At 38.5% G+C, this 16206-nt stretch overlaps 2 protein-coding genes across 2 annotated transcripts in view; both read right to left on the reverse strand.

The window, feature by feature from the left end:
• The window catches only part of LOC125289084 (basement membrane-specific heparan sulfate proteoglycan core protein-like), a 947802-nt gene extending 943175 nt beyond the window's left edge, over positions 1 to 4627 (reverse strand). The window contains exons 1-3 of the mRNA XM_048235759.1: positions 4584 to 4627; positions 1376 to 1411; positions 764 to 1096 (exon numbers count right to left, since the gene is read on the reverse strand). Of these exons, the coding sequence (XP_048091716.1) occupies positions 764 to 1096; positions 1376 to 1411; positions 4584 to 4614 (400 nt within the window). The 5' untranslated portion in view covers positions 4615 to 4627. The remainder of the gene's footprint in view (positions 1 to 763; positions 1097 to 1375; positions 1412 to 4583) is intronic.
• A 5853-nt stretch (positions 4628 to 10480) lies between these two features.
• Positions 10481 to 14173, reverse strand: LOC125289242 (apolipoprotein L3-like). The gene is made up of 3 exons (XM_048235990.1): positions 13935 to 14173; positions 13456 to 13506; positions 10481 to 12184 (listed from the first exon to the last, which is right to left on the reverse strand). Exons 1-3 carry the CDS (start codon positions 13967 to 13969, stop codon positions 11485 to 11487), a joined length of 786 nt encoding a protein of 261 aa, XP_048091947.1. The 5' UTR covers positions 13970 to 14173; the 3' UTR covers positions 10481 to 11484.
• Positions 14174 to 16206: the final 2033 nt, after the last annotated feature.

The following is a 16206-nucleotide window of genomic DNA, read 5'->3' on the forward strand; positions in this document are numbered from 1 at the left end:
GCAGGACTTTCCAGGATCACACTGTCATCTATGTAGTACATCACAATGTCAAGTATATTTGACTTTTTATAGCAATTTAAAAATGAACAATGGAGTTTTGTTCTCACTCCCAACTGCCAGGATACATTGATGTCAACAGTTTTACTAACAACTCACTAAACATAAATACATTCTGATGGTTTACTCACAGTGCACTGTGATGTTGACAGGGTTACTCTGCTCTCCAGACTCAGACTGACACCAGTACACTCCACTGTCTAATGATGATGATGAGCTGATTCTGCAGCTGGATCCCGTGTTTGTCCAATCATAAGGACACTTTTCACGCTCCATCATACCCGAGAACCATCTCAGTCTCCATCCTGTTGAGTTCCCACTGTCCATACAGCTCAGGGACAGAGGCTGAGATGTAAAATGTGTTTTGTTGTTGGGACTGACAACAATGGATGGAGTAGAAAGACCTACAGGGACAAGGGCAAATCGAGAGTTGAGGTTAGGGTTAGGGTTAGGATTAGGTTAGGATTAGGTTAGGTTAGGTTAGGTTAGGTTAGGTTAGGGTTAGGTTAGGTTGGGTTAGGTTAGGGTTAGGGTTAGGATTAGGTTAGGTTGGGTTAGGTTAGGTTAGGTTGGGTTAGGTTAGGTTAGGGTTAGGGTTAGGATTAGGTTAGGTTAGGTTAGGTTAGGTTGGGTTAGGTTAGGTTATTAGGTTAGGTAGAATTTTACATTTTGCAGTAAAACAGAATTTGTAAAGACTGTTCTTCACCTGTGACCCAGAGAGGCTGAGGTTGGCTGAACTCTGTGTGATAGGCTGGCTCTCCTCTCTCTGCTCTGCACACATAAACCCCTGTGTGTCTAAGAGCAGCAGGGCTGAGAGTGTAGGAGCCTCCAGCTCCTCTGATGCTATCTGAGAGCAGCTCTACTGAATATGTTCTGCTTTCATGAGTCACATGTAACAACTCAGGCCTGAAGGGGGCAGTTTTGTACCAGTGGAATCTCCAGCCTGTAGTGGAGCCTGTAACCTCACAGCTCAGAGTCACTGAGTCTCCTTCAGTCAGCCAGGTCTGTGGAGGTCCTCTAAGAACTGGCTTTGGTTTTGCTGTTTGTGAACAGCATATTGTTTCAAACATAATGATGGAAAACATGTATTAGCCATTCATGTAAAATAATAAGTATTGCAGACCATGCCAAATTATGAACAGAATAGTACATCTAAAGAAAACATTTTATTGGAGAACAACACTCTTGTTATTATACAAGAGAAAGACGAATGACAAGACAAAAAAGAGACTCATTTCTCATTGAGTGAAATAAGAGAGACTTTGAGAAGAAGAATAAGTAGGAATGGTCAACAGAATGAAAATATAGCCCTACTCACCATCCATAGATCCAAATGCAGTTTCTGCACTAATTACTAATTGAAGGGGGGAGGATTGGCAGAGGAGGGTATAATATTACTATTTCATTTATTTTTTTTATCTAAAGCAGACTAAACACAGACTCTCAACAGCAGGGACCTGGGCCAACTAGGTCACTGTTCTACCCCACCCATAATTTAAGTACTTTTGTAAAGAAATGTTACATAAATGTTACATAAAAGCATAAAAGCTCAGTCATCTGGGGCCTGTACTACGAAGGGAGCTTAACCTACCCAGGGTTACTTTTTTAAACCGGGGTTGACAAAACCTGGTTATCTTAAGTGGTGTTAATCGGTACTACGACGCTGATTATGAAGTTGATTGGTTGAGCCGGGGTTAACCTAATTGGAGTTTGTGCGCGTTCACATAAAAGGGGCGGGTTGCAGCGCAAGTCACCACTTTCAATGATGACGCGATCACCTTATTTTACGGATGAGGAATGCACAATTATTATACCAAGTTATGAGGAATTAAAACCCACTCTACGACAAAAATCAAATACGTCGGCAGTGAACAAAGCAAGGCAAGGCTGTTGGCAACGTATTGCAGATCGGGTAGCCTAAATGCCTAAAAGTAAAGTTTTATTCCCACATGTTCTTCAAATATGTGTTACGGAGGATTAGTAGCCATGGAATGTCTGAAATGAGTTGAAATAATTAAATAGCCTATTTTGAGTTCATAGAAAGGCCTACAGATGCAACACAATTCAGAAGTGGGCATATAGATTACAGTAATAAGGATCATTTAATGTTTAAGTAGCCCCCATTGACTGATAGTGTATGCCTAATCCTGTGAACATTTCAGATTCAACACCATTGCCAAACGCACATGGCAGCAGGTGAAAATGAAACACAAAAACATTATTCAGATAGTAGGTTTATATAGTTATAGCTTGCATTAATATTTCTTAATTATGAAAACATGTAGGCCTAGCTTATAGCCTTCACTTGGCCTCTGTTCTACAGCTAACAAGAAAAAGGTGTCTTTGAACACTAAAAGCACCAGAGTGTTTTACAGTAGCAGAGGAGTTGGCCATCGCAAATAATAGTGGAAGGCCGATTATGGAGGGGGTTGAGGGAGGCATTCGGTCGGATTCTGGTCCTGTGGAAATGTGTAGCCTTTATGTGCAGGGTAATATGACATTCAATTCAACAAGTTTGTTAAAATGGTGATTTTAATTTATTAGGCCTAGGGGAGACCGGGTATGGTTGTAACACATTTTTCTTCAGCACCTAAAACTACCATTTCTTTTAAAGCTACAGTTCTGGAACTTTTTGGCAAAGTAACCACATTTGTCTACTACTAAGTGGCAACCATTTAACTATTTTCAACTATATTACAGAATTTGTGAGATTATGACAAATACAGTGTGTACCTTTGTTACAACCTACCCCACTACTGGGGTAGATTGGGGGTAGATTGTAACAGGTACAAAAATGCAGAAAAACAATGGAATTCCATTTGATATACTGATTTATTGCATAAACAGGCTACACAAGGTGTGAAAATAGATTCACCAACATATTGTATACCATACAATCCGTTCTTCACATAGAGAAAGAAGATCATATTAACGTTTTAAACTAAATATAAAAACCACAGCGTTTATACTTTTGTGTGTGTATGTATTTGTGTCTCTCATGGAAAGAGAGAGAGGGCTGAACAGTCACACACACAAAGATGAAATTAAACAGACATTAAATGGGTCTACTAGCTTAGCTAGTTACTTTCTTACCTCAGATGTTGAATTTTTCTCCTTACTCCGGGATAAATGGCACTAACAACTTGAAAATGTCCATGTGTGATCGTTAAGGAAGTCTGAGCAGTCAGAAACTGTCACATGGCTCATATCTTATCCCTGATTGGTGGAATTGGTGATGTTACAACTCTCCCCATGTTACAACCATACCCGGTCTCCCCTACTGTAGGCTATGTCCCATTTATTTTCGGACATACAGTATTCTTGCTCAGATATTCAGTGGAATAATAAATCAATTTCCACGTATGGGCATTGCTGAGACGTCTTCCTAGATCATCTGACAAAGATAACGAATTCCCTCGGCTGACAATCTCTTCATAGAGAATATTGCCCGGGTAGCCTATATATTTTCTGGCCGTCTCTAAAACCGGCTCGCCCTGCGAAGAGCCCCTCACGATTTGCGCTCCAATGTCGTATGGATCATCCAGGTACGGCGACATTGTTAGTGGAGGGGTGGTACTTATAAAGGGTGTGGTTAACGGAAACCTCGGGTTAACCAAGAACATAACCTGCTCGTAGCAGGTTTGAGATGCAGCGTAAATTGCCATGGCAGCATACCTCGGTTAAAACCTATCCACCTTTCGTAGTACGGGTTAATCGGGAAGTTACGCCACACGTGATCAAGTTACTCTCGAAGTTACGCAGATAAGCCAGTAATCCCGCTTCGTAGTACAGGCCCCAGTTGTCTGCAGCCTTTGACAAAGTGAACCATGACATTCTCCTCTCCTGCATTGTTTACTCTACTATTGTTTACTTCTCATTGGCTTTTCTATAACAGCTAGAATTAAATTCAAATCCCTCACTATAGCCAACTGTAACAACATGAGCATAAAATAGATCTTTCTCTCTCTCTCTCTCTCTTTCACACACACACACACACACACATGCCAAGATGTTCTTAGAGTGTATAGCTGACAGCTGCTTATAGCTACTGCTAAAGTGCCTTGTGTTCTAGTATAATAAATAAAACAAATACTACAGAAGAACAGAGTAAAGTTAGTTAATTACATTGAGAAATAAGAGTGTAGCCTACTAACAAGTTTAATCAGTGGGCTGTCAATTTGCACTTTACAAATCTACAGTCAGGGAGAAATCTAGTGCACAGCATGTATCACCCATATTTAACCTAAATCAGCTTTAACAGAGAGACCATTAAGTATCATTAAGCCATGTCCATAAGGTCCTGAGGACATAATCTGGCACATCTGGCTTACTGTGACATTTTGAGTCGTTTTTTTATCATCCTGAAAGGAATATGAGATATCTTTAGAAGTGTCTTCAAAATGGTACACTTATATGTTGACCTTTGTGAGAGTTTCAGAGATACAGTGTATGTATACAGTACAGATGAAGTATTGCTTCATATACAGGACATGCACAGACATAAAATATCATTGTGTTGGACTTACAAAGCAGCAGAAAAAGCTGATTTGGTTTCATGCTGTCCTCTCAGTGTGTCTGAACTTCTGAGCGTCCTCCGAGTTGCTGTGTGCTAGTCCACCACAAATGTTCACCACTATTGCATAATAAATGTGCTGCATGTGTGAACATCTTTCTGTCACATGCTCTTGCTGTAATGCAACTTCCCTAATGTTCTTTCACTTGCTCTGTTACTAAGGCATTTAGGGATGTACAAGACAATTCTGAATAACAATGCTCCTTACATGTTAACATCTAGAAGTGTGTTTTAAAAACTTAAAAACTTGTGTAATCAGAAGTATAAATATGTGTGTGGTGTACGTTGGTGTACAGCTGCTGGTCAGCTAGATGCCACTGAATATGAATGTTTCTTTCTCTCTCTCTCTCTCTCTCTCTCTCTCTCTCCCTCTTGCACACACACAGAGACAACACACCTAACCACTCAAAGTCCCCACAAGACATGCTTGTTCATTTATTTTGTTTTATATACTTTATTTTATTACACAAATTTTACATTTAATGAGGACATTTTACATTTAATGAGGAATTACATTTTAATCAAATAAATGAAAGTTTAATAATCAAATATGAATTTTACAGGTCCAAGAGAACAAGAAACATTTATTTTCCAAATAAACATGCTTGCCATAACTTCTGATAAGGGACAGTACTTTGCCAACACTGCTTGGCCTTTGTTTTATATATCGCCCTAATGCAAAGCCCATGGACCACCACATGGTGCTCCATAAACACAATTTGGTGTATCAGTTTTTTATCAAGGGCATTTCTAAACTGTCTTCATGATGCTGAAAAGTTGTCCATTCGTTCACTGTGAGCAGTCTTTCATATTCTGCAAATTCTCTTGATACTGTGTAGAAGGTTGGCGGCAGATGTTGTAGGGTAGGACCCAGGGCCTGTCAACAGGGTTTGCAATTGTACCACTTCGTATTGCCTAATTGATGGCTGTCTTGATGGCTGTTAACAAACTATTATCTAAAATCATATCGGACAATTATTTACTTCAACAACGGCAATTAGGACTGGTGTGTTGCTGGGCCTGGTGTGGGAACAATGCACAAATCCAAGATGGTCAGGCAGGAGGAATCTGTTGATTTGGTACGGAATGACCCATTGTTTACAATACAGCAAATGCAACTCAGTGGATTCAGCATTTACAAGAAATCCAGAAAAATAAAGTATTGAGATTGGGGTTTGTGTTTACACTTTTGAGAAAAGGGGGGAAGCTTTCAAAAAATCTGTTTTAGCTATTGGGAAAAACTGTATATCGGAAAAGACAGGCATTTCAGTACTGTAAATGAGAAGTAGGCTACATACTGCCGACAATGAACTCTCAATTTATCACTGATAGTTTCTGCCCATTGTTGATATTAACCTGCACTGTTCACTAAAGTGAGTTTAGTGTTTTAGCAATTGTACAAAACTGTAACTCCATGTGAGAATTGAACCACTACTAAACCAAGCTACTTGCATGATACCCTATCACCTACCTACTTGTGCCACAGTCAGCTCTAATTGTGTTAAGGCCTCATAATGGCAGGCATTATTTTTTGTCAGCTAATCTTTGGGGGAAATTGCTCCATATGAAATGTGCATATTAGAATATTTCTGCAGAAGCTTATAGATGTCGACCTGATCTGTCACATAATCCTGCAAGCCCATTTGGCAATCTATTTCCACCAAAATGTTTAAATATGTTATTAAAAAAATAATAACTTTATCAACTGGAAGTCAACTTTATTATGCGCATTTATAGTAAGTTAAAACAACCAGACAACATCCAAATGAATACATTTAATTAAAGGGTTAAGGAAAGCAATGTGAACTACAGATAATTACATTGGCAAGGACAAAACATTGAACTGGCTCTTGAGCATAATAATTTCATTACTTATACTTAATGTTATGAGTACATTACAATAAAACTACTTGAACTTGAAATGGAGCATTTAAGGTGTTATTTGGTTGCACGGGGACAATCATTCTCATGCATATTCTCTAAGCCTTGTGATGGAAAAGGCAATAAGGAACATAGGGTCATGCTTTAGCATTCTCATAAGCATTCATCTGTAAGTGCTTTCAAGTTGTGCTACACTCATAAGAACTTTCAGAAAGTTCTTTTGAAAAGCTTTGCGTCATTTACAGTGTTATCCCATAATGAAGTTTTACTCTTTTTGATTTTACTGCATTGATGGGCGTGCAATTTGTCAATATGATTCACTTGAAGCTGTTTGAGTTGTTACTTACTGGATGACACCTCGTTGTTGGGATAAAAATCTCCTATGTGAAGATGTATTGATACCAGCAGAAGGGATGCTACACAAGACTTTGTTTGTGTAACCATGGTGACTGTAGTATCCTACAACACACATGCAAAGAGCAGTCTTACAGTGACATCTTAGATTTCAAACTATGTGCAAAATACAAAACAATTTCCACAAGTACATGTTTGTCTATATAATAGTAAGAATGACCAACATTACCTTTGGTCTTCACCTGCTGCTGTTGATTGAGAGCCTACTGTTCACTAAGCAGTCCCTTTTATATCAGTCCAAGTCCTCCTTCAGACACCTCTTGGATTAATAAAGACCTTCATCCTCATGCTGCAAGACTGTGATCAGCATGACTCACTGACTGCTTTTCCGACTTATAATCCCTTAAGTGAATGAGAAATGAATACTGAACTTCAGTGGCAAAACAGTGGCTCATCAATCTAATACACCCTTAATGTTGGATGGTTTTGATTACACTGATTACCGTCAAGGGCACATGTCCCATGAGGAAAAATCATCATGTATCCTGGCAACTGTTGTCATGACATAGAAAAGATAATCTACCTGATTTTTAGTATTATGAACTATTAGCCTGGGTTTTCCCATGCTGCCTTGCGTGTGATTTTGTTCACGCTGCTAGGCAGCCTGGATTCCATGGACTTCGTGCATCTCAACAAAGGAATCAAGGGAAAATGTGACCATTATGCTGTGACAAATGCTGTGACAAAATGTGACAAATGCTGTGTATACTTCCCTATGTTGAAAAATCCATAAACATTGCATTACAAAAAAAACAAAGATGATAATACTTCTTTTTTTTATTCCATGCTTCTACCACATTGTCTTACAACCTTTTGACATGTCGTAGTGTTGTTTTCAGTCAGAACAAACATATCGCTAAAGAGAAAATCAACATTGAATCAATATTTGCCAGGGGTATGAATAATTTGGTTCTTAACTGTAGGTTGTGTTGAGTGCACTGCTCTATTTGTCATCATATAGCCAGCCCCATGCCGGATAAGCGATTGTGATTGGTACCTGGGTTTTCAGAACATTGAAATAGGAGTCAATGGCCTTCTTGCCAGACTGACCTGCAGAGCAAATTGAAGGTTTGTTTGGGTTTTCCCTGGCCAGTATTTGCCTTGTGTAGAAAACACCAACTTTTTCCCCCCACACTGCACGCTACGCCTACAGGAACCACAGCATAGCCATACAGTTTAAATTCACCCACACTTTATATGAATAAAAAATGTTGACAGTGCAAATACTGCTGTTGCATATACTGTGCATTAGTTTTGAACATTTGCAAAAACACCACCATACCATAAATCTTCCTCATGAATGGAGGATGAAGTTGATGGTGTACCTGGGAAAATAATTGAAAAAATCTGAAATTACCTGTGAAGTACGTTTGACCATTTCACTGTTAGCATATTGGAAATGGTCATTAACAGCTCAGCTCAGTGAGAGAAATTCACTCTACCTTCATCAGTGGAGGTATCCTTAGGAAGATCCTGAGGGCTGAGAAATTTAAGCAAAGCACCTTGAGGGAGAAAGAAAAGATATGTTAGCATTTCCATATTTTGATATTTAGAAGGGATGCAGCTACTTTCACAACTACCAATGCTTACTGTAAAAACATCCCAAGCTAATGTTATACATTGACCTAGACCTACTTGTAGCTTAACATAGCATTTAAGCGAGAGGGACCAATCAAATCGGTGTAGGCGGGACAAAGGCGAGCTACACTGATGACTGACACTGATGAATTGTTGTGATTGGTCGTAGCGTTATCCAACTGCGTGCAGTGATAGTTTCAAATGCATGCTTGGTGCCGCCCCTCGAATTGGGCCATTTTCATTACTCATAGTCAGACCCTTAATCTGAAAGATTCCAGGGTCTGGTTTACCAGGCTAGCACTTCACTGCATTGACTATCAACGGGGCGCTCACAGTTTGTCGTTGCATTTTAATCTTAACCAGTCGTTGTCTTAGGGCCCCTGGCCAGCTCGGGGCCCCAAGCAATTGCTTGGTTTGCTTGCCTTCTAGCGACGGGCCTGTCTTCTGTTGGTGAACCACTGCCACCTTGGCGCAGTGATTGCACGCAGCCACACTGTTTCCCAGGTAAGAATCTGATGCTTAGTGTTTGTGGATTAAAATCCTTGTTTGCATCTCATATCACATTCCTTTTATTTACACTTTGTTGTATGGACCCTTTCAAGAGTTCCATTATCAGCATCATAGTTGGCCCCACAAGACTTCCTTTTTAACATTCCATATGTTATCTTAATGCAGAGGAAGTAGATTGGGGCCCAAATAGAATGTTCAAGCATTGTTTTTCTTTACTTTGTTGAAAGGGTCCATACTCAGAACTCAGAAGACTATAGGCACCACCTTGTACAAATATAGCCTTGTGTTTACTTTCACTTTCACTTGATATTGTTATGGCTATGGAAGAAATTATGGTCAATCATTTCTTGGACAACTGTCCCTTGACTTCATTAAAAAAGAAACCTTAAAAAACTCTGAGTAGAATCTGCAAACCAGTATGTCTTTGGGGGATTGAACTTCTTCAGATCTGATTATTGTTCCTGTTTTCTTATCTGTATTAGGCCTGCATCAAAAGCAAGAAAAAATAGTCAAAACTTTAAACTATCCCTATAATTCACTATGCTACCACTGATCAAAACATTATGGACCCTTTCAAGAGGGTTCCATTATCAGCATCATAGTTGGCCCCACAAGACTTCCTTTTTAACATTCCATATGTTATCTTAATGCAGAGGAAGTAGATTGGGGCCCAAATAGAACGTTCAAGCATTGTTTTTGTTTTTATTGTTGACTATACATTACAGATATTTTTGTGAAACAATATATACAATATGGCATTCTGGAATGCAAAGAAATAATACCTCATTGTCCTGCTCTGGACTGTGGAAAGTAACTAAATAAAGAGTATACTTACAAAACCATAAAATGTCACATTGCATCCTGAGGTTTTAATCTTTATAAACAGGTGTCTTCTTGACTGTGAATATCAGCCTTCTTTTAACTGACAACTGTCCCCTGTGGAAGACTCGTGAGATGAGTCTTAATTAGATTCCATCTCCAGAAAATTAGACTATTATGGAAAAGTTCATTTTTTCCCGTAATTTATTTCAAAAAGTGAAACTTTCATACAATCTAGATCCGGTATGAATAAAGTGAACATTTCCAAGCCTTTTTTTGTCATTGTTTTTGTTTTTATTGTTGAAAGGGTCCATAAGGTCTGTCCCTATTACTCTGTCCCTATCACTGTCAGAATATCACTGTATCACTATTGGCTCTAACATTGATTATTCCCTGCAACATAATTACATTATACAATATAATATTGCCCATCTTTCATGGTCTAGCTTTCGTGTTTAAGTAAGTACGAATGTTGGCAACGAAGAGTTTTCTCTGTCAACAAAATTGAGGTTCCCGTGTATCCTGTGCTGTATACAGTATACTCATCAAGAAAAAAGAATGTTTGATGAAGTAAGCAGCCTTTATTTTGATAAGAAGACATGACAGCATGCAAAACATACTGTTTTAAGATACTTAGTTGGCTTTTAAATGTATACACCATAATGTTTGCCATAATACACCTGTTGCAAATTTGCTACATTTTAAATCAATTGTTTTAATCTCTTTGCCCCGATTACTTTTTCACCATATGTTCCTATCCCATAGTACAATCATCACAATCACAATGATCAATGTTTGACATTATTGTACACAGTAAAATTACTAATAAACTTACTAAAGAAAATCCCCAACCACCCATATCAAAACTATGCCATTAACAATAGTCTGTGATTGATTTGATTTGTTATAGTAAACTATTTGCGATAAGCAAATGTGTTTACATCTAAACTAAGAAATATACATTCATGTACAGACTACACAAACTGGATATTTAATAATGAACAACCTTCTCAGTAAAACATGTGCTGGTGGTAGTGTACTGGCTAAAGAGTTGAGCTAGCATGCTATAGCCTGAAAAGTTGCAGGCTGAATTCCCACCTTCCACCGTTGTGCCCTTGAGCAAAGCATGGTGGGGATTGATATTATGCAAGTTTCTTTGGATGAAAAGCATCTCCTAAATGAGTAAATGTAAAACTTCAAAACGTCAAAATTAAGGGCATAGCCACCGTAACCCAGGTATTTTTGAATACAGAAATGTGTCTATCCGTGTTGGTCTTTCAGCCACACACAAAGTCTGTACTTCTCTTATTATCTTGATCAAACCTGATATTAGTTTGCCTGCAGAGACTGAAGGTTGATAATGTACACTGCCAGTAATGTAAAGTCTGTTTTTAGGTCACTGAAAACTGTTATTCTTAAAAACAAAGATGTTCAAAAACTCAATTGTCAGGGTTTTCTTATAGACAGGGAAAACAGTAGGGAGTTTGGGGTTTATTGCATTCTCCCCATTATTCTAAATATTTTCAGGTCTCTGATTGGTCAAATATACCCTGTTTGATTGGCATGTTCTTGACACGCTTTCCCGGTTGTTTTTCCCTAAACAAGCACAAGAAAATTCTCTGTCTTGATTATGACAACACATCCTCACACATCTAAGAGAGGATAATCCCTTCCTGTCTGTCTAACTCAAAAACGGTCATTTCTAACTCTCTGACTTTTTCCTCTATCTGGTTTATGAACATCAGCGTTTCAGACTCAGATCGTCTTCGACCCTTGTCCCTCTTTCTGATCTCTTGCATCTCTCTGACATCACTGGCAATGCTGACCAAATCAAGGATCATGGACCACATGTTCGCCTTAGGTGTTGTTTTGTCACTAGCACTGATTGGTCGTGTGGCCTCAGTTGCCTGTTTACCCATTGGGGTCAGCTTTAATCTCTGGGTCAAACCTGATATTGGTTTACCTGCGCCAATTGAAGCCTGACAATCTTGTACACTGCCAGTACAGTTCTGCAAATTGCTCATAACAGGGCTGAGCCTGCTGTTGCAATCATTCAAGATCTCTTTGATCTTCTCCTGACAACTCTTCTCGCGGGTCATCTTGGTGATGTTGGAAGCAACACCAGTGATTCCGCCGGCAGCTGCGACTACCACGCCAACACCGGTCACTGCCAGGGAAGCTCCAAAGGTGAAGGGAGCCATGATGAGACCAACAATGGAAGTGACACCGCCGACGGCACCAATCACCCCGCCAGATAGACTGCAAGCAGTGGTCCTCCTGTGGACCGACTCCAGCTGCCCTATGGTCTTCCTCAGGCATCCGATCTGCTTTTTCACACTGACATTAATGCCTCTGAAAGACAAATATATAATATACAGCTCTGGAAAAAATTAAGAGACCACTGCACATTTTCCTGATGTCATCCTATGGTTGCTGAGTGACATTTGATTGAGTTGACAGTCATATTCAAAATAAAGGCACCCTTTACAAGATTTGATCTTGTGGTTTCCACTCTGATTGAAAAGCACAATAATAAAAAATGAACTAAATATTTGTCTTTTGCAACAAAGTATGAACATAACTCCGATATATAATACTAGATGGAATACTCTGACAGCAGTCTGCAGAAAAAGATATCTGAATTCCGCTCAGACAATGGCAGAGGTGCCGTTTGTCATAGTAAGAGGTTATGTAGGCCCTACCATTAAAATGATTTTGAGACCGTTATATTAAAGGAACATGGCCACTTTTTGGGACTTTAGCTTATTCACCATATTCCCCAGAGTAAGCTAAGTCGATACAACCCTTTCTCATCTCTGTGCATATAGTTACTCGGTCTCATGCACCCACCGCTAGCCTAGCTTAGCACAGTTTCTTGAAGTGGCCAATTCCAATAGCCTTCACTCTTAAAACGAATGTGTTAAAAACAACACAACTTCCATGTCCAGACAACAACACATCTCTGTGTCCAGATAGGGACAACACATTTGTTTTAAGAGTGTACCCCTCCCAATAATGACAAAAGAACTCCAAAATGTTCCTATTTACATGCTGTGATTTGTTTAGTTACAATGTGTAGCCTACAAATAACAAGACACAGCCATTTTGCAATAGCCTACTTGCTACTATGTTTACATTCATTCATTTCCTGCAATTTTTCATCACTAAATAAATGTATCATAACTTTTGAAAGATTAAGGATATTCCAATTTAGTTGTTTTGCTAAATAACTCACAGATTAACAGATAAACATGTTATACACTCTATATTTTTCTCTATCTTGTAGAGAAATACGGATGATGATGAAAATTCATTTATAATAAATTTGGAGAGGAATTTCAGAAGACTGTTCATTACTATATCAACATTACCATATGTATTTTACATCATTTAATAGAACTGATCCTTCTGATTACAATGGTATGTATATCCCATTGATGGCATGTTTTTTTTGTGTGAGGAAGTCGTCCAGCACCAAAAATGGAATGTTCAGCACGGGCACAAAAGGATTAATGGAATTTGGATCTACTTGGTTTATTTGTGGTTAATTACATTTTGTAAATCTTTACAAACAACAATTGACCCAAGTTCAGATGATTATTTATTTTGGATGAACACTTTACCCATCTTCCATTTCTGCAGGAAGTGCAGCTCTGCCATGTCGCCACTTCATCCTGAGTGTAAAAGTAGTCAAGTGTAAGCATTCTTGTAATTGGCTAAAAGAGCACCGTACAACAAAATCAGAATGCTCACTAACCCCAAAGTATGAAGGGCAATTTTAAAAAAGAAAAACAGACATTACAAAAGAGAAATGCACACTGCAGTTATTCAAGTTCAAAACATTCTATTTTGCATGACAACCAAACTTGTTGGCTTAGGAAAACACATTCATTTGGTTGACTGTTACGTAGGCTACCAGGTTCCCTACTTACTCCACTAAACAATCTTCTGTCATTTGAATACCAGAAATTAACTGGACAGAATACAATATGATATATTGTACTAAAAGTAATCACATTCACAATACTGGAGGCAATTTAATGGACCTTTTCATGGATCAGTTATAACTCAAGATGACAGGTGCAAAAAAGTATAACTTTACCTCCATGGTCGTCTCGATGATGTACTTATTAGCATCTTGATTTAACTGAAGAAGAATAACTACTCGGAAAACCACTGGGTCTCTTATTTCATAAATCTGTAATTTCCTTAATAATGATGATGATGATGATGATGATGATGATGTTCATCTCCCATTGTGCGTGTATAAATGATCTTCATAAGCATTGCAATGGAGAAGCTGATCAAACCTTTAGCTATCATAACTTTGACTAACAAAGTCTAAAATTTAGGCTACTTACTAATACAAAAAAGTATAAATGTGAATGCCTACTCTGTACAACCCTGTGTTAGCAGTATGGTAATTTGGATTAAAATGAAGCTCCTCAGACTTGTCTGGCTATATAAAGACTTCTGGAACAGCCAGTACAGACGTTTCATTGTTCACTGAAATAGCAACGAGGAAGTATAATAAAAAAAAAAAACATTTTTTCTGCTTCATCATTGTGTACACAGCTCTGCAGTGGAAACAAAGGTGACAGATATAAGTCACCTGCTTTTCGCTCTACTTTCATTTTAGTGCAATGTTATTATTATTAAAATGCTTCAATCCTTTCATAGCTGGCCCAACTTGACATTTGATGACATTCCCCTAGATACCTAACCTGACCCTAGCCAGATGAATTTCGTTCCGCTTAGCTCCGCCTAGCTTCGCTCACATCCATCTGGGACCTCTTCCATTGAGAGTGATTTCTGCAACCGATTTTATGGTACAGCCAATCAGGGCGAGGGCGGAGTTTCATAGATGTGACATAGCGTAGAAGCGACTGTGAGACTGTTATCAGCATTAACGGGTTGGCTTCGATGTGAGTGGTTGAAGTAGCACGTCAATAGATGACGGACAAGTGGCTTATTCAATCATATGCAAGCATTTTTTGATTAGGCCCAGCCTTCTGAAGCAACACTTCAATGGATCGGTTCCAGATGGATGAGTGGAGCTAGGCGGAGCGAAATTTATCTGGCTAGGGTCAGGTTACTAGATACCATGTTTACAATAATGGTTCATGCAAACAGATGGAATGTCAAAGGCAATTGCCTCCAGACCTGTTAGATGTCTTCGCATGCTGGGCGTGTGCCATCCACAGACAACATGCTTCCACATGATAAACACGCCTGATTGACAGTTTCTCTGTATTGTTTAATGTACTTTGGTGTGTACTTATTGCAGTGGTATCTAAAAGTAATAGGCATAGGACCATTTCAGAAGGATGGTGCCCACCATACATGGATCCATCTTTCGTATTAAATATGTTATAATCTTCAAATGTTTCAACAAGATGAAGGGCACCTTACAGCACCTTAAATGATGGCTTCTAGTGAATTTTGTGGAAACTAATTGATAAATTGACTCAAAAATATACAACCCAAAAACAGAAAAAGTTGGGACATTGTGTAAAATGTTAATAAAAACAGAATGTAATAATCTGCAAATCTCTTAAAGTCATATTTAGTTGCAAAAAGGACACAGACAACATATCAAATGTTAAAAATGACAAATTTGACTATTTCATGGAAAATATCTGTTAATTTTGGATTTGACACCAGTAATAAAATTGGGGTAATAAAATGCTGTAAAAGTTGTGTAATGATAAAGAAAACAAAATGAGGAATGTTTGAAAACTAATTAGGGTAACTGGCAATATGATTGGGTATGAAAAAGAGCATCCCAGATGGCACTGCATCAACACCACACATGTTTCCAGACCTGTCATTGTATGGGCTTAGGAAAACCTCTGATAACCATTGTCTATGTATACAATTTGATACTCTATTCAAAAACTGCAGCCAAAATTGTAACAGCAAAAATTGTATTGAGACATGATACAGAAAATACCACCATCTTATCTGGGGCTGAGCTTGTTTAACCCCTTATAACATGTAAATGATCTGTTTACATGTTATATATTTTATATATAATTTTTAATATTCATTCAATTATTTATATTTTTAAGAATGAAGAGACCTTCTGCCTTTTATTATGACCGCCGCTAGCGAAGCTAGCGAAGCGGTCATATAGGGATTGTCACATTTTTTTTTTTTTTTCCCCGTCATCTACTTCCTGAATTTTTGGTCAACGATACCCGGGACACCGAACCGGCACATGAAATTTGGCGGGTATGTAGCCCCACTAGACTTTTACGGAAAAATTTTGTTTCATCCCGGCCCCCCTCCATGCTGGGCCCCGAACATAAAAAAAGCAGTTTTACCTGTTTGCAGGTACTTTCAGGGTGTATGTGCACAGACATCTATATGAA

Source organism: Alosa alosa, chromosome 24 (genome assembly GCF_017589495.1).
Source record: "Alosa alosa isolate M-15738 ecotype Scorff River chromosome 24, AALO_Geno_1.1, whole genome shotgun sequence".
NCBI classification, from domain to species: Eukaryota; Metazoa; Chordata; class Actinopteri; order Clupeiformes; family Clupeidae; genus Alosa; species Alosa alosa.

What these genes read in the sequence shown, in the direction of transcription:
- LOC125289242 (XM_048235990.1), bottom strand. Translation starts at nt 13,969, where the DNA reads ATGCTAATAAGTACATCATCGAGACGACCATGGAG. An exon ending in TCATCGAGACGACCATGGAG is followed by an intron (nt 13,507 to 13,934) that starts GTAAAGTTATAC and finishes TTTTACACTCAG; the next exon opens with GATGAAGTGGCGACATGGCA. An exon ending in CCTGCAGAAATGGAAGATGG is followed by an intron (nt 12,185 to 13,455) that starts GTAAAGTGTTCA and finishes TTTGTCTTTCAG; the next exon opens with AGGCATTAATGTCAGTGTGA.